The sequence below is a fragment of the Pituophis catenifer genome, unplaced genomic scaffold (genome assembly GCF_029215685.1).
Source record: "Pituophis catenifer annectens isolate HBS135680 unplaced genomic scaffold, rPitCat1.0.hap2 SCAF_14, whole genome shotgun sequence".
Lineage (NCBI taxonomy): Eukaryota > Metazoa > Chordata > Lepidosauria > Squamata > Colubridae > Pituophis > Pituophis catenifer.
Window position 1 is genome coordinate 10,732,550 of NW_027256894.1, and position 20,611 is coordinate 10,753,160.

The window sequence follows — 20,611 nt, forward strand, 5'->3', positions numbered from 1 at the left end:
AGGAAACTATCTCCTAAACTAAATTCAAGAAAACAATCTATTAGATTTCTTTCATTCAAATCGCTGGTGTTATTAAGCTGATTAATATTCAATAGCAAATGTTTAGCGAAACCAAGACTAATATGATGATTTGTCATTTCAATCTGAAACACGCTTTCGGCCTCAACACATACAAACGATCCGGGCAGAGATGTTCCTAGCCTACACTTAATTCTTTATTAAATATTTATTAGTTATCCTGTCCAAAAGACAATCAGAGAGACTCACAAGATCAAAATGCAAAAAAAAAAAAAAAAAAGGGGGGGGGGGGAGAGCCATGTGAAAAAAATAAGTATGAAAAATCCAGGAATCTCTGCTACTTTCTAAGTTTCTGTTTTGGGTAGATCACTTGTAATCCTAGGCCAAGTTCGTAGAAAAGGCCCAAAACATTTTGTTGTCTAAGTCGATAAACAAGATGACAACATGGGAGCAACACGGCTACTGAGTGATGGGATTTTAGCGAGCTCTTAACTTTTCTTTTATTTAAAATAGAATAGAATAACAGAATTGGAAGGGACCTTGGAGGTCTTCTAGTCCAACCCCCTGCTTAGGCAGGAAACCCTACATCACTTCAGACAAATGGTTATCCAACATCTTCTTAAAAACTTCCAGTGTTGGAGCATCCACAACTTCTGGAGGCAAGTTGTCCCACTGTTTCTAACTATCAGGAAATTTCTCCTTAGTTCTAGGTTGCTTCTCTCCTTGATTAGTTTCCTTGCTTCTTGTCCTGCCCTCAGGTGCTTTGGGAAATAGCTTGACTCCCTCTTCTTTATGGCAGCCCCTGAGATATTGGAACACTGCTATCATGTCTCCCCTAGTCCTTCTTTTCATTAAACTAGACCAGAATCTCCAATCTTGACAACTTGTGGACTTCAACTCCCAGAATGGACGTTGTCTTACCTGAACGTCCCTTTTCTGGGCGCTGCGTACACTATCCAGGAATGGGTTAATGCTTCAGCCTTTGGCAAACAACTGAGTGTTAAAAGTATTAAAAACAAAGGACTTCCCCTTTCCCCTCTGCCTAGCCACACCCCCACTCCCATGATACCCCAGTCTGAGCGAAGGTGTGGCAGAAGGAACCATCCGTGACAAGATCATAATGAAAAAATAACCATAACTTTATTAATAACAAGATTCAACGTATTCAAACTGAGAAACAGTAAAAATTCCCACCGGGCAGGAAGCCCAACAAATACGGGCGGGACTGGATAGTGTACGCAGCGCCCAGAAAAGGGACGTTCAGGTAAGACAACGTCCATTTTCCTGAGCGCTGCTCCCACTATCCAGGAATGGGATATACCCAAGCTTAAATCTCCTGGGCGGGGGGCTGACTGCCCGTTTGGTCCACTCCCGTCGCGACCTGCTGGAGCACCCGGCGACCGAACGCCGCTTCGGCTGACTCATAAGTGTCAATCTTGTAGTGCCGGATGAAGGGCGACACGGAGGACCAGGTCGCTGCTCTGCAGATATCGGCAACAGAGGCCTGGGTAGCCCAGGCTGCCGACGTGGCTGCGCTCCTAGTGGAGTGAGGGAGGATGTTGCCCGGTAGCGGTCTGGAGTTCAGGTCGTAAGCTAGCTCAATGCAGGCTCTGATCCATCTGCTGACCGTGGGAGCCGAGATCTTCAGGCCCATGGATGCCGGGTTGAAAGAGACCAGGAGGGCTTCTGTGCGACGGATGGACGCTGTTCTGTGTATGTACGTCTGAATCGCCCGACGGACATCCAGGGTGTGCCAGCGTTTTTCCCTGTGGTCCTTTGGTGACGGGCAGAAGTCCGGCAGAATGAGTTCCTGGGCTCGGTGGAACCAGGAGTTCACTTTTGGGATGAAGGTCGGGTCCAGTCGGAGGACCACCGAGGAAGCTTTGAAGATGCAGAGGTCTTTACGTACGGAAAGAGCTGCTAATTCTGAAACTCGCCTTGCTGAGGTGATCGCTAGGAGGAAAGTCACCTTGAGAGTCAGGTGCTTGAGACTGGCTAGGTCTAGTGGTTCGAAAGGGGGGCCTGTCAGGGCCTGTAAGACTAGCGGCAGATCCCAAGATGGGTAGCGGTGCACTGTTGGTGGATGTAAGTTTGTTGCCCCGTGAAGGAACTCTCTGATACGCGGGTGATGTGATAGGGTCCGGTATGGTGCGCAGGAAACGACCGTCGATAGGGCTGCGGTCTGACGCCTTAGGGTCGCTGGGGCCAGCCCCTTGTCTAACCCTGACTGCAGGAACAATAAGATGTCTTGGATCGTAGCCGTGGTGGGATCCACATGGTGCCCGGCACTCCAAGTGCAGAAGGCCCTCCAGGAAGCCTCGTAGATACGAGTTGTTGATGGGCGTCTGGCCGCCTGGATCGTGCTGACGACGCTATCCGGCAGATTGTCCTTCTTTAAGATGACCCGCTCAAGTGCCAGACGGCTAATTGGAGCCACTGAGGCTCTGGGTGGTTGACCTCGCCCTGGCGTAGTACAAGCTGATGTGGTGGGATCACCCATGGTTGTTCTACCGACAGGGCCACCAGGTCGGCGAACCACGGCCTTCGAGGCCAGTTTGGAGCCACCAGGAGCAGGTCGGCCTTTTCCGCCAGTAACTTTCGAACCAGGCGAGGGATCAACGGGACTGGTGGGAAGGCATACAGGAGGCCTGCCGGCCACTTGCAGTGGAGGGCATCGTGATCCTCTGCTTGTGGTGTCGGGTAACGCGTCACAAACCGAGGGAGTTGGGCGTTGATTGGGGACGCAAACAGGTCCACTACTGGACTCCCGAACCTGGAGGTGAGTTTCCTGAAGAGGCGGGGGTGGAGCTGCCATTCCGCCTGGTCTATCGTTGTTCGGCTTAGCCAATCTGCTCTCACATTGGCTGACCCTGAAATGTGGTCTGCCTTGATCGAGCGTAGATGCCTTTCCGCCCAGTGGAAAAGCGCCTCGGATTCTAGCATCAGGCTGCGAGATCTCGTGCCTCCCTCTCTGTTTATGTGGGCCTTGGCTGAGATGTTGTCTGTCAGGACCAGTACGTGCTGGTCCTGAACCGTGGTCTGGAAGTGGCGCAGGGCTAATCTGATCACCCGTAGCTCCAGCAGGTTGATGCTGCTGTGTTGCTCGCCCATGGACCACTGACCTTGTGCCACCCCATTGAGCAGGTGGGCTCCCCACCCCCGAAGGCTTGCGTCCGTGGTGAGGACCAGTCTGTCCGGTTCCAGGAACTCTGAGCCCTTGAGGAGTGCGGTGGATGTCCACCATCTGAGGGAGAGGCGCACCTTGGGGAAGAGGCGAACCCTGCCTTTGGAGTTGGACCTCCCCGAGCGTTGGAAGGGGAGGAGAAACCATTGGAGGGGCCTCGAGTGTTTGCGTGCCCACGGAACGATGCCGAAGCAGGAGACCATCTTCCCCAGTAGGCACGATAGTTGCAGAAGGGAGGCCTTCCTTCCCGACAGAATCTGGAGGGCCAGGAGCTGGAGGCTCTGGACCCTGTCCGGGGATAGGAAGACCTGACCCCTGGCAGAGTCTATCACTGCGCCTAGGTGGAGAATCCGTGTGGACGGTTGAAGGTGACTTTTCTCGAGGTTGATTGTAAAACCGTGGTTTCGAAAGGCATCGAGGACTAGGCGAGCGTCTCTGGCCGCTTGGTCGTGCGTCGATGAGAGAATCAAGATGTCGTCTAAATAGCAGAGGACTCGAACCGGAGTGGCTCGAAGCTTGGCTGCCACCACCGCCACCAGTTTGGTGAAGGTGCGGGGTGCTGACGACAGACCGAAGGGCATGGCTCGGTACTGGAGATGCTGGCCCCCATATTCGAACCTCAGGAACTGTCTGTGGTCCTGGTGAATGGGGACGTGGAGGTAGGCCTCCCGAAGGTCGACTGACTGGAGAAAGTCCCCCTTTCTCACTCCCGCTAGAATCGATTGAAGCGAGTGCATTTTGAACCTGCGATAACGCACAGATAGGTTCAGCTTCTTTAGGTTCAGAATGGCCCTCCAGCCCCCCGAGTTCTTGGGGACTAGGAACAGGCTTGAGTAGAACCCTGAGCCCTGTTGGCCTGGTGGTACTGTCTCTATGGCTCTGATCTCTCGAAGGTGGATCAGTTCCTGGGTCATTAGGGCCTGTAGTTCGGAGGACTGTGGGACCGGGCACCTCACGAAGCGCTGAGGTGGCTGCCCTGCAAATTCTATTGATAGTCCAAATGAGATGGTGCGCCTTACCCACGAGTCCGATGTCGACCGGGCCCATTGCTGGTGAAAGAGGCGCAGTCTTCCCCCTATGGGCCCCTCGGTCTTGGAGTCACTTCCCTCTTCTGGCGTGTTTGGCGCCTGCCCCCCGGAAGGGCCTTCTGGATTGTTGGTTTCTGCCCCGGTCTCGAAACTGATGCCGGTCGTGTGGTCTGTCGCCTCCCATGTAATTGGAGCGGTGTGGGAAGGACCCCCTGGGCCCTGGGCCCGGCCGAAAGGGCTGTTGAGCTGGGTATGGGGAATACCTCCGTTCTTGGCGGCGGTAGGCCGATGGCAGCACCTTCCTCTTATCCTTGTCCTCCACAAGGACTGGGTCCAGGGCTGCTCCGAACAGATTCGGTGCTTTGTAGGGAGCTGCGGCCAGCTTCCATTTAGCCTTTAGGTCCGCTTTCCAGGGACGGAGCCAGAACAGCCTCCTAGTCGTGACCGTGGAGGCTAGGGCCCTTGACGCGAACTTTGCCGAGTTCAAGGAGGCATCAGAGGCGTACTCGGTGGCTGCAATGATCTTGTTGATATCTTGTTGCAGCCTGGTGTCCTCTGGAGGGAGTCTCTCTTGCATCTGGCGTAGCCAAATTAGGGCCGCTCTATTGAAAAATGATGTAGCTGTGGATGTCCTGATCGCCCAGGCTACTGCTTGGTGTGTTTTACGAAAAGCCAGCTCCGTTCTCTTCTCCTCGGCTTTGAGGCCATCCAGAGCCTCTGTGGAGACTAACGATGGAGATGAGAGCGCTGCGACCGGCTGGTCCACAGTCGGGAGGAGTAGCAGGTCCTCCAGTTCCTGAGCCGAACAGTAGAGTTTCTTGTCCAGGCTGCTCGGTGTGGTTTGTGATGCTGGTTGCCCCCAGGCGTTTTGAATGACATCGGAGAACAGTTGTGGACAGGGGATGCTGTCCTTTTCCTGTTTAGTCGATTTGAAGAGGGCATCGTGTGGCCCCGCTGTGGAAGGTGGGGCTGGGTTTACGTCCCCCGGAACACCCAGGTTAGTCGTGAGTCGCGCCTTGTGAAGGAGTGACCTAAAGAGCGCTGGTCGGAAAAGTCCAGTAAAGGCAGGTGTGTCCGGGTTTAGCCCTTCATCCTCTGAGAATTCGATGTCTTCTGGGGCATCCTCTGCTTGGTCTGACTCCTCGGAGGAGGATTCTTGTGCTAAGGGGGCCGTTGTCTTGTTCCGGACTTGTTGGTGAGACCCCTGGACCTGTGCTGGCTGAGGTGGTAGTGCCTGCTGCCAGCTGGCGTGCAAGAAGGATGATAGAGCCGTTGAGAACATGGCTTGAAAATCCAATTGTGATGATGGTAGGGGGCCCCCCTGCGCTCCTGCGGCTGGGCCTGGGCTGTGTGATGAGCCCGCAGGTGGGAGGGGTACCGTCTCACTCTGGGCCGGGGCGGGAGTTCCGTCCCTCTGAGGGCCCCTCTCTGAAAGGACTGGAGTCGCCGGGGTCTGCGTTAACTCTGTCGGGCTAGCCATTGCTGAGACTGACCCCCTAGGCGTGGGCGGAGCAGCTCCTTCTGGCCTTAGCCCCCTGGTGGGTGACATAGCCAGTGCCATTTGGGCCTTGGCGCACTGCCTCTCTAGCGCCTGATGGCGTCTTTGCGCGTCCTTGTCTTGAAAGATCAGCCCCGTCCCCGATTTGGACCTGTGGCTAGATGTATCAGACCTCTTCCTGGTACTCTTTTTGGACGCTTTAGCCCCCTTGCGAGGTGGGCTCAACTCTAGTTCAGGGTCTGATGAGAAGGGGGAGTCAGACATGGTGGCTGTGTGAGTCAGGCCGCCCCTCTCCTCTTGAATGCTTCTGCGGAGATTTGCCCAATCCGCTCCGCAGGATGAGATAAGAGCCGCTGGGAGCCCGAAGGTCTCACCAGGTAACCCCTATCACAAAAGGCACCGCTCCAGAGATGGCTCCGCTGAGCGTCTGGGAGCTGGTAGCAAATTCTGGCCCAAGATGGCGGCCCACGTGGTCGGCAAGATGGTGGGCGCCACGTGGTGCTGGGCCGGGTGCCTTTTGTTGGCTACGGTCTTATGCTGGAGGCCCGAGGGTCCAGCCAGCTGCCGTGCCTCGTCGCTGCTTGGGGGGATCGTTTTCTGTAGTGCAGCGGCTGTTGGCAGGGCTAGCCGGGCGAACCGCGGCTGCACGCTGCTTCCCGGCGCGATCGGCGCAATTCCGGGCCGATCGCTCTCCTCTTCGCCCCACGCTGCAGCTGCTGCTTCTTCCTGGGGCTTGGAGCAGGTTTGAAATTGGCGCCGCTGCTGGGGATGAAAAACAAAGCGCTGCGTGGGTGGCTCGGCTTTCCGAATCCGACGCCCAGCTGATCAGCGCTGCCGCTGCTAGCGGCGGTAAAAAAGAAAGGCAGAGACTTAAAGAAAACCCCGGGAAAGGGAAATATTCAAAAATAAAATAAAGTCCTAAGCGTCCCTGAGCAGGGAGAGGAAGAAAAGACAGAAAAAAACAAGGAATCAGGAGAACAAAATACCTTAGAACCAGGAGCTCCTGAGAAACACTTCAGCGTTTGCCAAACAACTGAGCGAAGACTGGGGTATCATGGGAGTGGGGGTGTGGCTAGGCAGAGGGGAAAGGGGAAGTCCTTTGTTTTTAATACTTTTAACACTCAGTTGTTTGCCAAAGGCTGAAGCATTAACCCATTCCTGGATAGTGGGAGCAGCGCTCAGGAAAATTCCTCAGCCAGCAAAGCAAAGTCTTAAAGTTGCCAAGGTTGGAGACCCCTGAACTAGACATCCCCAGTTCCTGCAACCGTTCTTCATATGTTTTAGCCTCCAGCCTCCATTTAATGCTAAAATAGCTCACCCAGCAATTTTATTTAAGATCAATTAGCAAGTTTAGTTTCCTGAATTAGGTTGTAGTAATTTTAGAACTTTAGAACTAAGATTAGTTAGTATTCTAGAGCCTGGAACTTAACAGCACCAAACACCTGCTGATAATGAGAAGTGGCAACGGCTACAAGTTAGGAAGAGAAAAAAACTCAAAGAGAAAGACTAAAAGGGAAGAAATAGCCTGAGGAAGAACAAGAGAAAAATTCCAAGCATTCTGAAACAAGATGACAACGCTGAACTGAATTAAATACTTTATTTGGCCAAGCGTGATTAAATACACCAGGAATTTGCCTCCGGTACAGAAGCACTTGGTGTATAAGAAAAGCAACAGAATGATAGCACTTAGCAATAGCACTTAGACTTATATACCGCTTTACAGTGCTTTCAGCTCTCTCTAAGCAGTTTACAGAGTCAGTTTATTCCCCCCAACAATTTGGGTCCTCATTTTACCCATCTCGTAAGGATGGAAGGCTGAGTCAACCTTGAGCCTGGTGAGATTCGATCTGCCAAATTGCAGGCAGCCGGCAGTCAGCAGAAGTAGCCTGCAGTACTGCACTCTAACCACTGAGCCACCAGGGCTCTTATAGTAATAATACCAGTAAAATAATACCAATAAAAGAAGGGAGTAAAGAATATAGATAGATAATAATACTACAGCTGCACTAGATGGGTAAATACACATAGACATTATATAGCACTGTGAGAATGAGGTGTTCAGCAATGATGGCATGAGGGAGAAAACTGTTTTTGTGTCCAGTTGTTTTGGCACAATAGGGGAGGAGTTAAAACAATTTATGTCCAGGATATGAGGCATGTGAAGGTATCTTCTCAAGCCTCCCAAAGGTGCTTTTTCAAGAGGCAACTGGACATTCTGGTTTTTCTTTGAAGACATTTCGCTTCTCAACCAAGAAGCTTCTTCAGCTCTGACTTTCCCCACCATCCAGTCAGAACTGAAAAAGCTTCTTGGATGAGAAGCGAAACGTCTTCAAAGAAAAAGCAGAAAGTCCAGTTGCCTCTTGAAAAAAAAAGCACCTTTGGGACAACCATGACCTGGATGACTTGAGAATCTCCATAGACATTTAGCTATGCAAGAACTGAAGAAAGCTTCTTGGATGAGAAGCGAAACGTCTTCAAAGAAAAAGCAGAAAGTCCACTTGCCTCTTGAAAAAGCACCTGTAAGGAAGTTAGCAACCACCCCTCTCCTAGAAGAATGAAATGTTTTAGGAAATATTAAAAAAGGCAGAATATTATATTTCCCTGGATGAGAAATGGAGAAACATGTTTTAAAGACAAAGCAGCTTCCTGCCTCTCCCCACCTTTGTCAATGGGCTATCATCTGCAACACAATAGGACCCATCTAGCAACAGAAACTAACACAATAGGACCCATTTAGCAACAGAAACTCCCCACATGGCACCTGGGAAAATTACATCAGCCAGCAAGGCTAGCTAAGACCCCCCACCCCCTGGGAGTCTGACAACCAATCAGGATACTCTTCCTGTGCCCCAGGAAGTTCAAAGCTCAGAGAGGGCATAAAACCAAGGCATGCTCAGCATCTTGGACCTTTTTTTCTGTTCAGGAACTCAAACCATGTGATCCTGTCCACCATTAAACCATCTTTCCAAGCAGTCTCCATGTTTCCAATGTCTTTTTCCCCCACTTGGAGCTGAACCCAGAAGGATATTTCTTCCAACACACCTTTGGGACAACCATGAATGACCGAGACTCTCCATAGACACTTCTCAAGTCTTTCTGACCCGTGCAATATACAGATCTTCTATGGAAGGCAGCCTGGTTGCAATTGTTCTTTCTGAAGCCTTGACTAATGGTTTGAGTCTGTTGCTGTCCTGTTTGGTTGCCGTACAAACCAGACAGTTATAAAAGTACAAATAACAGACCCAATAATTCCTCTGAAGATTTATATCAACTGCCTACAGACAGGGTGGATTTGATTTAAATCGAGTTGATTTAAATCACAATTTAAATCACGATTTAAATCACTAGTAAAAAGGCTCGATTTAAATCCACTCGATTTAAATCATAATTTTTAAAGAGCAACTGTCATCTCTACTACTCCTTTGACCCACTGTTGACTCACCGATAGTCCCAGTGTCGCAGAATATACAGCCTCATGCTACATAACTAAGCTCTATTTCATGCTGAATAAACTAAATTATTTATGTATCTTAAATAGAAAACTATCTTACGATAGATTTTTACCCCAAAAGTTTTTAATTAAAATAAATTCGATAAAAATCAAAAAAATACGATTTAAATTTAAAAAAATCTGATTTTTTTGATTTTTTTAAAAAAAATCATTGATTTTTATCCACCCTGCCTACAGAAGATGGGGAATATTTTTTTTTTTCAGACACTGGTGGAGGAACAGCATTCTCCATTCATCCAAAGTACAAAGTTAGCTTGGAAATCAAAGGGCAGGCTTGGAAACGACTTCAGTTGCTTGAAGCATCTGCCTAACGGTAGACTTGGCCCCATAAAACCATAATATTTATTGTCTAATCCTTCCTCTCCTGATTTTTTTCTGTCTTCTTTTAACGACACCCAGGTGAGCAATTCTCTTGAAAGCTGAAGCAAGCAACTCTTGCTAAAAATCCACACTGGGGAAGAAGAGAAAAAGGATCTTTTTGATTGCTCTTCTATTTATTTATTTTTTTACTGCTGCTAAGAAAGTAGTAAATAGTAGAGAAAAAGAAAAAAAAACAACAACCCAAGATTGCTTCTTCTCTCGCTGAAACTTGCATTTAGGAAATGGACTTTCCCTCTCTCCTAATTAAAAGAGAAACGTCCTATTAGAGACATTAACCAGATCAAAATTCCTCCAAGGGTATTATAATAAGCTTTCGAACACAAAACGAAACTCAAGGCAGAAGCTGAACAAAATTGCAACTCCTAGGTATAGAACTGCAGTCAACATCCGGTGTTAAGTCTCAGTCTCAGCTTCAGACTCTCTCTCTCTCTCTCTCTCTCTCTCTCTCTCTCTCTCTCTCTCTCTCTTTTAATCAGCTGTTCTTTAAAGCTGGCTTCTCTGTAAATAATGCAACTACTTTACATGAGAGATCTGCCACTTTCCCCTCCTTCCAGGGATCCATCTGATCAAGTGGCGAGATTAGGTTCTCCCGGCTACTCCTATTTAATGACTTCCCTTCAATGAGAACCAATTAATTGCTCTTCTTCCCACCATGAATGATTAACTGCAACTGACAAACGGTAAGAAATCTGCTTCAACAAAGGCAGCCGGTTTTGAGTTTCAAAGTTTCTTAAAGAATTTGGCCTCCGTCAAAGGAAAACCACCTCCTACCACATTCGCTGGAGTTGCAAAGAGGTGGAATAACTGTAGCAACTCCTGGAAAACCACAAGTTCCTCATTCTTACTGGAAGTCATACCTATGCCATAACCTTGTGATGTGTCTGTTTTGGCACCAAGGAACCCAGCAGTCCTGAAACCTCAGTTACAAGCACCAGGTTTAGGAGAAGAGCTGTTGTGGTCCGCCAGCAGCCTGCAGACAGTGAGGAGGCTGGGGAGGAACATGGGCCAGTCCTGGAGTCTGGGGAAGGCCCAGACGAGGGCTCTGCGTTGGAGGTAGAGATGGGCCCAGGGCCATCTGGGAGTGATGCACGGACTCCAGAGCCCCCAGAGTCGGATAGCAGAGAGGCAGAGGAACAGGGGGAGCCTGTTCCTAGTGCATGCATGCGCAGAGCTGCCAGAAGGCAAGAGCAGCTAAAGCAAAAGGGACGAGTCGGGAGTAAGGCCAGGAGATGATTGGCCTCTCCCATAAGGCTTAAAAGAGAAACAAAGGCACTTGGGCCTTTTGCAGAAAAGCAATGTTGCTAACTCTGTTTCCAGTCGGCATCTCTTGTTTGTTTCTGAACTCCGTGGGGCTTTGCCAAGTAAGGCCTTTGGCAACATGTCAAAGAAGATAAAGGTTGGCGATTATCCTGAAGGACTTCTTCCGAAGGACTTTTTTTGCAACTAATAGGGACTCAGCTGGGAATGAACATAATTCTCAGCTGTTACAATAAAATTGGTTTTTCTGGGACTAATTGTGTATTGTAATGACTCAGTAAGCCTAAGTCACAAGAGCAGGCAGAGCTGGAGGGTGGAGTAAAGTGAGTCATCAGCCTAGAGTTGTTACCTTCCCACAATCGGTCTAAAACTCTAAGTCCTCTTGAATTTCCGTTGACTCTTATCTAGCATCAATTTATTGTCGCCAATTTAGTGTCAAATATCAGATGACCAGATTCTTGTATGCGCAGGCTGGAGCAATAAATCTTAACTGCAACTTAATGAATGGTACCGATTCTTCTCCGACACCAGGTGAGGAACAAAAACCCCAATACAGGTAGTCCTCAAATTTCGACCATAATTCAGCTCAGAATTACAGTTGTAAGTTATTTATGCCAGTCATCGCAAGACCAATCTGGTTTTGTGACTTTTTTTTGTGAAGGTTGTTAAGAAAACCTATTGTCCGCAATGGGATTTTCTTGCAGGAAATGGGACATAAATGCCGGTTTCCAGCAAGTAGCATAGTAAATCATAGTCATGCAACAACAGGACACTGCGCATGGCTATAAATGTAGGCTGGTTGCCGAGCACACAAAATTTGATCACACAATTACCGGGTGGGGACAGTCATCAGAACTTTGAATCTGGGTTATTTATCAGTATCTTTTTTTGGATGTGCGGGGGGAGGGGGGGCTTTCCATCATATCTTGGAGCAGCTATGCAACCGGTCATAAGTTGAGCACTATCTGAATGTGTTATTAGAAGTACCGATAAAATATTACAGAAAGCCAGTCAGCCAGCCAGAGGGACCTCTTCTTTATGTAACTAAGGCCCATCCATTCTGCTTTGTACACCACATGCTGTGCGAACCTAGCCTTTGTCCCGTCTTCGAGAAACCAAAATTAAGTGAAGTCCAGTGAAGTGGATCCTTGAGAAGAAAAAAAAAAATTCTATCAAGGCTTGTGAAGCTGAGATCTTATTGCCTAACTCAGCGTTGGCAAACCTTTTCGGCACCGAGTGCCGAAATGGGAGCATTTGTGTGCACGTGTTGGAAACCAAAAGAGCAGCCACCCAGTGTGCATGCACGTGCTGGGAAGATGATCTTCCGGTTTCCGGCGTGCACATGAGCACCGGCCAGCTGGTCTTCGTGCACGCATGCATGCCAAAAGCGGAAAGACTGGGTGGCCAGCGTGCATCTGCGCACCAGAAACTGGAGGAGCAGCCGCCGCGCATGCCGCCCCGCCCCGCATAAACACTAGGCGGCTGTTCTTCCAGTTTCTGGCACTCCCACGCACATGAAGACCAGCTGGCTGGCGTGCTAGAAGCCGAAAGAGCAATGGGCGATGGCTCGCATACCCGGAGAGATGGCTCTGCGTGCCACTTCCGGCACGCGTGCCATGGGTTCACCATTACGGTCCTAACGGTTGCCTGTTAGACGGCTCTCTTGTCCCATCCACCTTATTTCCAATTGTGCAGAAATTATGTCTCAAGGTTGCAATCAGAATATTTGCAAGGCACCATCCAGGGGAAGGATACTGCAAAATACCCATTCCCTCCCCACTCCAGGGGAAGGATATTGCAAAATCCCCATTCCTGGGGTAAGGATATTGCAAAATCCCCATTCCCTCCCCACTCCAGGGGAAGGATACTGCAAAATCTCCATTCCCTCCCCACTCCAGGGGAAGGATATTGCAAAATCCCCATTCCCTCCCCACTCCAGGGGAAGGATATTGCAAAATCTCCATTCCCAACCCACTCTGGGACCATCCAGGGGTGGTATTTGCCGGTTCTCCGAACTGCTCAAAATTTCCGCTACCGGTTCTCCAGAATCTGTCAGAACCTGCTGGATTTCACCCCTGAGCTGGCTGAACTTTCAACCTGTCCTCATCAAAGATTACCAAACCGTAGATCTGATTTTTTTTAAAAAAAAAAAAAGGTGTGAAGGAATAACTAGATGAGGGAATTAAGGCAACCAAAGGAGATGCTGATCCTCCTTTCTCCTATCGTAGCTACCATATGGATCACCCAAGGAAGCTGACTGGATTTAAGTTCAGATCTGACAAAAGATGTAAAAAGACTTGCAAAAGAGCAATTATCTTGCTGGATGTCCCAAAAGATGCTTTTTTCAGGAGGCAACTAGACTTTGTGTTTTTTTTTTTCTTTTGAAGATGTTTCACTTCTCATCCAAGAAACTTCTTCAGCTCTGGCTGGATGATGGGGAACAGGGTGGATTAAAAAATATTGATGATTTTTTTTTAAAAAAAATTAAAAAGTCAGATTTTTTTTTATTTTTATCAAATAAAATGTTTTTGGAATAAAAATCTATCGAAAGATCGTTTTCTATTTAAGATACATTAATAATTTTGCTTATTCAGCATGAAATGGAGCTTAGTTATGTAGCACGAGGCTGTATATTCTGCAATATTTACATGTTTGGTAAACTCATTCAATGAATCCAAGCTCTGCAAGATGAGATAACAGGGACGGCATTGATGCATTCACACAATTTCACAGCAGAGGTGACCGTTGCTTATGATTTAAATCGAGTGGATTTAAATCAAGCCTTTTTTTTACTAGTGATTTAAATCGTGATTTAAATCGACTTGATCTAAATCAGAAATCTTCAAACTTGGCAGCTTTAAGACTTGTGGACTTCAACTCCCAGAATTTTCCAGCCAGCTATGCTGAACTTTCAGCAACACCGTATCTCTCCATCAGGTTTCTTTGTATTTTGAGTGACCAAAAACAGAATCATGCTATACTTCGGAAAGGATACAGAGTTCTGATTATATAAACAAGCTAAGAGGAAAGTAATAAAGTGATACAAAATTGCCTCTAGGACACCAAGTCTTGGGTGGCCCAGCTCTTGGGGGGGGGCAGTCATATTTCTACTACCCGTAGAGTCTCAATGAGAGATGAAATGGCTTTAAGTTAAAGAGAATGCAAGGCGATCCAACCAGTCAGTCCTAGAGGAGATCAACCCTGACTGCTCTTTAGAAGGCCAGATCCTGAAGATGAAACTCAAATACTTTGGTTTCCTAATGAGAAGGAAGGACTCACTAGAGAAGAGCCTAATGCTGGGAACGATGGAGGGCAAAAGAAGAAAGGAACGACAGAGAACAAGGTGGATGGATGGAGTCACTGAAGCAGTCGGCGTGAGCTTAAATGGACTCCAGAGGATGGTAGAGGACAGGAAGGCCTGGAGAAACGTGGTCCATGGGATTGCAATGGTCAGACACAACTTTGCAACAACAACCCGTTGCAGAAGGCATCATGTTATGGCCCACGTGTAATAATAGGCCTCCCAAAAGTATACCAGTAATTAGAGTTATTTGTCACTGGATTTTTTAATTCCAGCTTGCTCCCTGAAATCTTCTCCCCGCAGGAAGTTGCATCCTTCTTACATTGTGGAGCACCCAAAAGGGACAGCGATAAAGATTAAGTGTCATAGGGTTGGCCACCATGTTTCTGCCTTGAACAATGTTATGTTTGAAAGTTACAAGAGAGCAGAAACAGTCGGATGTTTGCTCTAATAAGGCTTTGTCTCTCTTTCTTCAAGTAACCTCGATGGTGCTACTGAATCATCAAATTAGTGATCTCTGAAACGAGGAGGCAAAACTTCCAATGAGGACATGGCTTATGTGGGAGTTTGTGAGGGGATGTTATGGGTGTGTGAGCATGTATGGGCATGCCTACACATATACCGACCCAAAGATAGGTAGGTAGGTAGGTAGGTAGATAGGTAGGTAGGTAGGTAGATAGATAGACAGACAGACAGACAAGACAGACAGATTGATGATAGATGATAAACAGACAGAGACAGATAGATAGATTGATGATAGATGATTGATAGCAGATAGAGATAGAGATAGACAGACAAGACAGATTGATGATAGATGATAGATAGACAGACAGAGATAGATGGATGATAGATAGCAGATAGATAGATAGATAGATAGATAGATAGATAGATAGATATGGACGGAGGGAGGGAGGGAGGGAGGGAGGAATAGATAGATAGATAGATAGATAGATAGATAGATAGATAGATAGATAGATACATAGATACATAGATAGATGGATAGATAACAGATAGAGATAGATACAGACAGATTGATGATAGATGATAGCAGATAGATAGATAGATAGATAGATAGATAGATAGATAGATAGATAGTAGATAGAGATAGATACAGACAGATTGATGATAGATAGCAGATAGATAGATCTATCTATCTCTATCTCTGAGATAGAGAGAGAGAGAGAGAGAGAGAGAGTTAGAGAGAGAGAGAGAGATAGCAGATAGAGATAGATACAGACAGACAGATTGATGATAGATGATAGATAGCAGATATAGATAGATGGATAGATAGATAGATGATAGCTAGCAGATAGATAGATAGATGAATAGATAGATAGAGAGAGAGAGAGAGAGAGGGCAGGGCAGGGCATTCTGCAGACAGGGTGAAGAAGAAAGATATATTTAGTCACCAACTAGATGTCAAAAATCTTCCTGATTAGTGGTATGAGTTACACATTACTCTAGGATCTGATTCACCATCGTTTACTAGCTAAAATACACCCCGTTTACCCAACATGCTAGTGTCAAACCACGTTTTTTTTTACAAACCACAGCAGCGGGGGGGGGGCATGCAACCCGAGCCGCTAAACAAACCACGTTTTCATCCTAGCATACAGTTATTCTGGACGCAGACCACCCCCGGTTCAAATCTCTGCTGGCTTTGCCAGTGGAGGAAAAACCTAAGCAGCTGAAATGGGGAGGCGGGGGGGAAAGAGACCCTACAACCTCCAAAAACTGGTTTTTTGTTCGAGCGGACCCAAGAGCGGGGTCCTGGTTTGCTGCCAAACGACAATTTCCAACAATCCCAAGGGAGCGCTCGATAAGATAGGCTGACATGAAACAAGGTTCCCTTGTCTGCCGGCATATACGTCGTCAATGCTCTGCTTATGTATTTGCTCAGGGAGCATTTAAAGTCCCTGATCAAAATGCAAAAGGGGTCCCTATCAACTCTCCCTTTTAGTTTTCAGGGTGGGTGGGTGAGGTGGGGGTGGGAGGGTGGAGAGAAAGAGACCAGTGATTTCCCAATTTCAGTTAAAAGCTTCCACTCCGTTTTTTAAAAAAAAGGAGGAGGGGAGAAAGAAAATAGGCTGGTTTCAATTACAGATTTGCTCACTGCCAGAATTCTCACCATAAATTTACAATTCAGTACATGAACATTAGTTGCTCAGAACTTTGTGGGGAACAAGGACACTACAAGGACGACACCAAAGTGATCGGGAGAAATAACACGAGGCGTCTTAAACTGTGACCCTCGGGTATCTCAAGATCACTTTTCCAGAAGATTGATTTAGCTCAGCGGTATCAAACTCAAGGTCGGGGGGCTGGATATGGCCCACAGGGTGCTTAGATCTGGTTTGCAGGGCCACCCTGGAAACGGCGAAGGACTGGCCTGCAGGGCCTCTGCCAGTGGAAATGAAGCTTGGGAGGGCTGCACGCGACCCTCCCGAGCTCCGTTTTTGCTGGCAGAGGGTTGCAGGAGGCCGTCGCAGCCAAAAACGGAGCTCGAGAGCCCGTTTTCGCTGGCAGAGTGTTCCGGCCACCACAAGCGCCCCTGACATGAGTGACATCGAGCTGGACACGCCCACCCTGGCCATGCTCCCTTGGGGCCCCCGAGGTGAAACACAACCCTAAGACAGCCCTCCATGAAATCGAGTTTGACACCCCTGATTTAGCTGATAAGCCGACAATAATAAAGAGACAATTGTTTGCTTGTTATGGAGATAACTGAGCAGTGAAGATCAGTTCCGTTCTCCCAGAACTCATGTTCTTGTCCAAAGCATTGTTTTTCCACCACAGCTAAAGGTAAAGGTTCCCCTTGCACATATGTGCTAGTCGTTCCTGACTCTAGGGGGCGGTGCACATCTCCGTTTCAAAGCCGAAGAGCCAGCACTGCCAGAAGACGTCTCCGTGGTCATGTGGCCGGCATGACTCAACGTCAAAGGTGCATGGAATGCTGTTCCCTTCCCACCAAAGGTGGTCCCTATTTTTCTACTTGCATTTTTTATGTGCTTTCGAACTGCTAGGTTGGCAGAAGCTGGGACAAGTAATGGGAGCTCACCCCGTTACACGGCACTAGGGATTCGAACTGCTGACCTTTCGATCGACAAGCTCAGGATCTTAGCCACTGAGCCACCGTGTCCCTTATTTTCTACCATAAGCAGCAGCTAATTCTCCAGCTTTGGTTCAACCAAGAAAAAAAATGTAAGACAAGCTTCAGGCTAGAAAAATGTATGAGTTACCAAGAGAAGGCTCCTTCTCATAGAATTCCTGTGTGACCCCTGCTTTGTCTCCACAAATGAAAAATCACAATTCCTCTAACTAATTAGTATAGGGATTATAGGCACCAGTGGTGTAAAGAATATATCTGCCCATCATCACTGACACCACTGAGACAACATATGGTTATAGGACCCCTTTAAGGTAGACTTCTCCAGCCTGAAATTCTCCATCAAAGGCCTGGAGACTAAAACATATGAAGAATGGTTGCAGGAATTGGGTACGGCTAGTCTAAAGAAAAGAAGAATTAGGGGTGACATGATAGCAGTATTCTAATATTTGAGGGGCTGCCACAAAGAGGGGGGTCAATTTATTTTCCAAAGCACCAGAGAGCAAGACAAGAAACAATAGATGGAAACTAATGAAGGAAAGAAGCAACCTGGAAGTAAGAAGAAACTTCTTAACAGCGGGGACAATTAACCAGTGGAACAGCTGGACTCCAAAAGTTGTAGGTGCTTTATCACTGGAGGCTGACTGGACTGAAATGATATGACCTCCAAGATCTCTTCTAGCTCTATTCCATGCTAATGCCTTTGAAATTCAGGGTGGTGGAATAGATCTGGTGAACACACCAAGTCTTCTCTTTGAAAACCGTTCTCACTATAAAGGCAGATGACTTTTTTTTTTTTTAAAAAAAAATCAATTTTATGGAACAATGCTGCAGGACAGCCTTCCCTATCTTGATCTGGAAAGGACTACTCCCAGAATCTCCAGCAAGAGTCATTCCAGATGCAGAAATCTGGGATTTGAAAGCTACACATTTGGAGAACGTCCAAATGGGGGGGGGGAGAGAGAGAGAAAGGCAGAGAGAGAGACAGAGAAAGAAAGACAGACAGAGAGAGACAGAGGGGGAGAGAGAGAGACAGAGACAAAGACAGAGAGGGGGAGAGAGAGAGAGAGAGAGAGAGAGAGAGAGAGAGAGAGAGGGAGAGGGAGAGGGAGAGGGAGAGGGAGAGACAGAGAAGTGGGGGGAGAGAGAGAGAAGGCTATCGTAGGTACGGGACTGCCGTCTCCTGCAGCTTTGGGTTGGGAAATGGATGGGAACTTTCCAGCTTCTCCCAACCCAATCATCTGTACATCTCCAGAGTGCAACAAGCAGCCAAAAAACTGATATATAATATGCTCAGGAAACAGAACCCCTCTCTTCCCTGCAAAACGAAATAAACTATTTCTTTTTTTTCCCAAGAGAAAGAGAACGCAAACTTAAAACAAAAATCTTAAAACAAGAATCGCAAGGCCCTGAAGTAATTACTAACACTGCTTTTGGCCAGAAGAACCATTAAAAAAAGAATGATTCCCCCCCCCCCTCCTCTCTTTCTTTCTCCTCCCAGGTTATATTGTGTGTGTCTAGCCAGTTTCATCACTCCCCACATAAAACTGTTCAGTTATTCTCTTGGTATGTGCCTTCACTCCAGTTTGCTGGAGCTGGCAGACCGAAGAAGGGCTCAAGTCAAAAGAAGAGCCAAAGAGGGGTGTATTCATCGGGCCGCACAAAAAAAACTTCACACTTTCGGGGTCTGAAATCACCGCGATGACCCACCTCGCCAGGCGCACGCCTACGGGTTTTATTTCAACCTCTTTGGTTGTTTCCAAGTTTGGATGGATCCCCAAAGGATTTTTCATTCTTAGCATTCAAGTCAGTAGAGTTTTTCCTCTCCTGTTAAAGGGATCAACTACCAGCTCAAATAAATGATGTAGAGAGGAAGTTATCCCTTTTATTGGGGGTGGGAGTGGGGCAGGCATGGAAAAGCCTGAGTCTGAAACACAGATGTAAAGACAAGACTATTCTTAAGAGTATCAAGAAGATCCGATTATTGCCTTCCTGCTTAATCAAATAGATTTGGAGAAAAGCCTTGAACGTGTGCACAGCCTGGTTGAAACTTGCAAGGGAAGTGTGATAGGCTGGGGAGGGGGGGGGCGGGGTTCAAAATCCCCCTTAATGCAAGCCCATCTTTTCTTAACACCCCCCCCAAAAAAAGAAGGAGCCCCCACCCAGCACCACAAAAGGGAGAGACCCTTTGTGCATTGAATTCCTGGAGGCACCTGAAGCCAAGGAGGGAAGGAGAGCGGTGCCCTTACATGGTACCTCTGATTCTTTTGGGGACCCCAAAGATGGCTTGCAAATGGGGGAGAGGGGAATAAAAGAACAAGAGGAGAGGGAGGGGAGGAAAAGGGGGGCTGAATAGGGCGGCATTCAGCTCAGAAGGGTGAAAAGCGGGAGACCCCAAATTTTACCCATCCCACCAATCCCCATTTCCAGATGGGGGGCGGCGCGGGGATGGGGAGGGGGAGGAGAGGAAGGGTCTCACCTGTAGGCTGCCACGGCTCGGGTCTCCAGGTATTTCTGGGCCGTCATGACCCCGACGAAGAGGAAGTTCTTAGCCGGCGAGCTCTCGCCCCGAGGCTGGGCAGGGTCCGGGTGCCAGAGCAGGGCCCCTCGGGAGTCCCGGTTGGGCAGAAGCAGCAACCCTCCGCCTCCGCCGCCGACGCCCCCTCGCCTTTTGCAGCCCTCCAGGCTGGAGCGGCGCCGGTATCCCACGTTCTTCAGCTCCGAAGCGCGGGGCAAGATGAGCCGGGAAGCCAGAGTGAAGCCCAGCACCAGACCGAGCAAGACGCTGAGCCAGGAGCGGCGGCTTCTGCCAGCCATTCCCCACCCCCTTGCTCAGCGCGCCCGGGGGGCTCCCCAAAGACAAGGCACAAGCCCCCCCCCCACCTCTCTCTCTCTCTCTCTCTCTCTCTCTCCCCCCCTCCGCGCCTTGCTGGAAACCCAGCCCGGTCCGGAGCCCCCACCCCACACACTCCGCCCGCCCAGCTAGCTAGCTCCCCGGACGACCACTCCCCCCCCCCTCTCTCTCCAGCCGCTTCTTCCCCCTCCGGCGCCCCGTTTCCTCTGCAAGTTCCTCCCGGCTGCGGGCGAGGCCAGGCCCGCGTTCGCCCTCCGTCCCCCTCCTCCGCCTTTGTGCCTCGGGAGACCCCCGGCAATGGCTTCCTGGCCGACTCCCCCTCCCCTTCTTTCTAGTGTGTCCCCCCCCCAACTCAGCCGGGACGGTTGATCCTCCTCCTCCTCCTCCTCCTCCTCCTCCTCTTTCTCCTTCTCCTGCTGCTGCTGCTTCTGCACCTCCTTCTCCCCGTCCCGGGCCTCGGCCCTGGCCCGAGA

General features: G+C 48.6%; 1 protein-coding gene across 3 annotated transcripts in view; it reads right to left on the bottom strand.

The window, feature by feature from the left end:
- The window catches only part of CHSY1 (chondroitin sulfate synthase 1), a 117,309-nt gene extending 97,208 nt beyond the window's left edge, over positions 1-20,101 (bottom strand). For all 3 annotated transcript variants that reach the window (XM_070953397.1, XM_070953398.1, XM_070953396.1), the window contains exon 1: positions 19,764-20,101. In XM_070953397.1, coding sequence (XP_070809498.1) covers positions 19,764-20,101 — 338 coding nt within the window. The remainder of the gene's footprint in view (positions 1-19,763) is intronic.
- Positions 20,102-20,611: the final 510 nt, after the last annotated feature.